General features: G+C 31.7%; 1 protein-coding gene across 1 annotated transcript in view; it reads left to right on the top strand.

Moving 5' to 3' along the window:
* LOC106462449 (transient receptor potential cation channel subfamily V member 5-like) overlaps positions 1 to 4,391 on the top strand; it is a 46,412-nt gene that overhangs the window by 9,529 nt on the left and 32,492 nt on the right. Inside the window, exons 3-4 of the mRNA XM_013922370.2 lie at positions 2,144 to 2,245; positions 3,184 to 3,336. Coding sequence (XP_013777824.1) covers positions 2,144 to 2,245; positions 3,184 to 3,336 — 255 coding nt within the window. The remainder of the gene's footprint in view (positions 1 to 2,143; positions 2,246 to 3,183; positions 3,337 to 4,391) is intronic.

Below are 4,391 nucleotides of genomic sequence, written 5' to 3'. Positions count from 1 at the left end.
TTATAAACCGAAACAGTTTTTAATGATGATGAAAATGAGGACATATAACAGATTATTTCTTATAGACAGGGGTCAGTAGTCCCAAACAATCTTAATACGGGTTATAACATCACCAGTAGTCCCAAACAATCTTAATACGGGTTATAACATCACCAGTAGTCCCAAACAATCTTAATACGGGTTATAACATCACTAGTAGTTCCAAACAATCTTAATACGGGTTATAACATCACCAGTAGTTCCAAACAATAGGAATAGAGGTTATAGTATAATAATAAGTTTCACATAATTTATGAGTTACAAATGAACTAAATAGAGTTGATAATGTCATAATCAGTTCTAGAAAACGGAGTTGAAAATATAAAATAATGACATAATGTATATAGAGTTTGTCTTTTCTTTAAGAAAATCGAAACGTCTTGACTGAGTTTATAATATCCTCAGATAAATCTAGATGAATTTTATAATGTCTCCATTGAAAACAACCTGTATAGGGCTTATAACATCACAATGCGTTCTAAACAATGTGCATAAAGATTACAATATCGACAGATGTGGCAAACAAATAGTTAAGAAGTTATGCAATCAGAAGTTTTATATAATCTGTGTAAAGTTTGTCCTCTCCTCAAGAGGACAAACAAATCTCGATAGGGTAGGGTTTACAGTACCACCAGGAATTTCAAAAATCTGCAGAAGAGTTTTAATGTTACCAGGGTTTCAAGCAAACGGTTTGTTTTGTCGGTGTTAAACAAAAAGCTACACATTGGGCTATATATGCTCTGCCTCCATGGGTATAGAAACTCAACTTTTAGCATAGTAAACCTACTGGTTGACCACTGAGCCTTTGAGGGTGGGAGGTGCAAGCAAAAGGAGTTTCGTATAATCTATGTAGGGTTTGATTTGTCATCAACAAAATAAATATGTGAATAGGGTTTATAATGTTACAAGTAGCTCCAAACAATCTATACAGGGTTTATAATACTATCAGAAATTTCAAATAATCTCTATAGGATTATATTGTCACCACAAATTCCAAACATTCTGGATAAGGTTCACATTATCACAAATAATTCCAAACTTTCGGGAATGGTCTATAATGTCACCAGGCGTTCCAAACAAAATGAAGGAAAGATATAGTTTTATCAGGAGTTTTGTAATCTATGTAGGGTTTGTCTTGATATTAAAAAATATCTAATCTGGATAGGACTTGTAACGTCATCATGAGTTCTAAACAATCTAGATGTGGTTTATAATGTTCCAAGGAGTTCCAAAAATTATGGAAAGGATTTATAGTGTTATCAGGAGTTCGAAAAACTCTGTATAGAGTTTATACTGTCAGTAAGAGTTCCGAAACATCTGGATAGTTTTATAATGCCAGCAAAAGCTCCAAACCAACGTAGCAGAAACTAGAATACATTCAGAAATTTCATATAGTCTAGATAGGATTTGTTTTGTCATAATGAGAATTACAAAATCTGGATAAGATTTATAATGCCACCAGGAGTTAAAACACACTTGAATATGTTTCACAATACCATTAGAAATTCTAAGCAATTTGGATAGTACTTATGATAACACCAGGTATTCCAAACATTCTGGATAAGGTTTGTAATAGTACCAGCAGCTCCAAACAATAAATATAATATTTATAATGTCACTAGAAGTTCCAAAGAATTTGGATACGATCTATAGCCAAACCAGGAGTTCCAGTCTATTTGAAATATGTTTATTATATTACCTTGAGGCCTAACCAATCTATATAGGGTTTATAATATCACCTTGAGTTCTAAATAATCTATATAGGGTTTATAATATTACGTGGAGTTCTAAACGATCTATATAGGGGTAATAATACCACCAGGAAATCCAAAAAATCTATATAAGGTTCACATAGATTATTGGAATTAGTGTTCACCTTCTATGAAATATATATTATTGTGTTCAGTACTTGCTTTACAAGAAATGTTAATTATTGTGTTTAAGGTTATTTATAGACAATATTAATTGTTGTGTTTAGGGTTATTTACAGACAATATTGTTCATTATTGTGTTTAGTGTTCAATTTACAGGAAATGTTCATTATTGTGTTTAGTGTTCAATTTACAGGAAATGTTCATTATTGTGTTTAGTGTTCAATTTACAGGAAATGTTCAATATGGCTTACGAATTAGGAGCTTCCATTAACATTGGGAACAGGCAAGGACTGACCCCGTTGACATTAGCAGCTAAACTGGCCAGGAAAGAGGTAATCATAGAATCCTAGTGATTCAAGTAGTAGAAAAGCAACTTTCTGATCCTGTTAATTCGCTCTTTTCAGCTGCTTTAAAAACACATTTCTCCAGATTGTTATACTAATGATTAAACATATTTATATATACGTTTATAATAATATTAGCTGTCGCCTTTCACTGAATGGACTTTGAGTCATATCATTTTTATAAGTGAACACAAAAATCGGAACCGAAAACATAATTTTTCTTGAAAATTATGTAAATTTGTGCAACCTGAAGAACAAATATCCTAATTCTGAAAGTAAAAACAAAACAGAAAATATTAAATCTTGCATACATTTACAGTAGTCTTTAACTAAACCTGGTTGGTTGGGCTCTAGTTATGTAGTTGTTCGTTTCAAATCGATAAATGAATATCGATAACAGTGAATAATTTTGGAAATGTTACTTAGGAAAAATGACACAATGTATTCCTTCAGTTATTGTAAATATGGTAAAGAAATTAAACACAGTCCACGTTTACAACACAATGAATGATGAAACCAATCTTTCAGAAATAATCTTGCTAGCATTAGAATTCAAATGTGATATCAAAATTAAATAATGAAAATAAACATTTAGAATATAATAAAGTCACGAAGTCATTTTCGGAAAATAGAAAATACTCAGTTAAAAATAAATGATAGAAATAGTCAAACAAAAGTGTTACTTTTAAATATCTTAGATTGAAGAATTAACGACTCAACACCAATCAGATGATTCAGTAGAAAAGGAGGTATGTGTTAAATGCATTGAAGGAACACAATTAACGTATTCTGGTAGATTATGGAATCTTTAATATATTTGTTGGTTAAAATATATTCATTTTAGACGAGTTCAAATTTCGTTATCAGATTTGAAAAACTTAATTTAGTTAGGTAATATAAAGTGAACTAACGTTTGGCGCTTTTAGATTTTCATCCACATCTTGAAGATCCAAAGAGAGATCTACTGGCAGCTGGGGAGTATAACATGTGCAGCTTATCCTCTTGAAGAGATCGACACTATTGATAATCATACGGGGGAAATAAATAAAGTGTCAGCACTGAACCTCGTTGTTTATGGGGTTTGTATAACAGTTTCTTTCTAAGCAACTGCAGATTAGACTTTTGTTATATTTATCCCAATCACACGAGTTCACCATGATTATATGTGTGTATTGGCTATTTATTTCACTAAGACTAGCTTCTTGTTACTCAAATATAAAATGATTCCAGTAGGTCAGTTTATCAATACAACATTAAGATTGGTTTCTGTATGTGACTCTATGACACACACAAAAACTCGGCCATTTGTTTTCAAGATTTGGCAAGCATTTGTGTAACGTATATATGTAGAATTTTGAAAGGTTCAAACGTGAATTATACGTTCATATTGACTAAGAAAGGTGTACCTGGCCTGCTGGGGCATCGTTAAATTTGCAGAGTTTAATGTTAAAATTTCTGGTTTGATTCATCATGGTAGACAGTGCAGATAGCCCGCTCTTGTTTAGCTTTGAGCCGAAAACAGCAATGGAAGGATTATTTTACTCTTGATAAATATATTGCAATTTTACAAATTGCAATACAATGGGCAACTTTAGTCATAACAGAAAAAATAGTATAAATATTGTGAAGTTCCAGCTAAAGAATGGTGATGGATGGCCGCTAAGTTACGTCTCCAAAAATACGGGGCTCTAATCCTAGATTAAAAATTAATGATAACCAAAATTACGTTGCTCAAATCCTAGATTAAAAATTAATGATAACCTAACTTACGTTGCTCAAATCCTAGATTAAAAATTAATGATAACCTAACTTACGGGGCTCTAATCCTAGGTTAAAAATTAATGATAACCTAAATTACGGGGCTCTAATTCCAATTTCTGAATAAAAGTGAAAGATGACTAAAACCACGAGGCTCAAATCCCGGAATAAAAATGGAAGACAATAAAAAATACGAGGTTTAAATCCTGGAACAAAAATATATGATGATCAAAAGTACGGGGTCGAATTTAAATCCTCGAATAAAAATGAAAGGAAACCGAAAATATGCGACTCGAACTTTCGAATATGGATGAAAAATATACATGATGTTATAACCCGTATTAAGATTGTTTGGGACTACTGGTGATGTTATAAC

This window comes from Limulus polyphemus, unplaced genomic scaffold (genome assembly GCF_000517525.1).
Source record: "Limulus polyphemus unplaced genomic scaffold, Limulus_polyphemus-2.1.2 Scaffold1168, whole genome shotgun sequence".
Taxonomy (NCBI): domain Eukaryota; kingdom Metazoa; phylum Arthropoda; class Merostomata; order Xiphosura; family Limulidae; genus Limulus; species Limulus polyphemus.
Note: the sequence above shows the minus strand (reverse complement) of the source record. Positions and strands in the feature narration are given on the sequence as shown.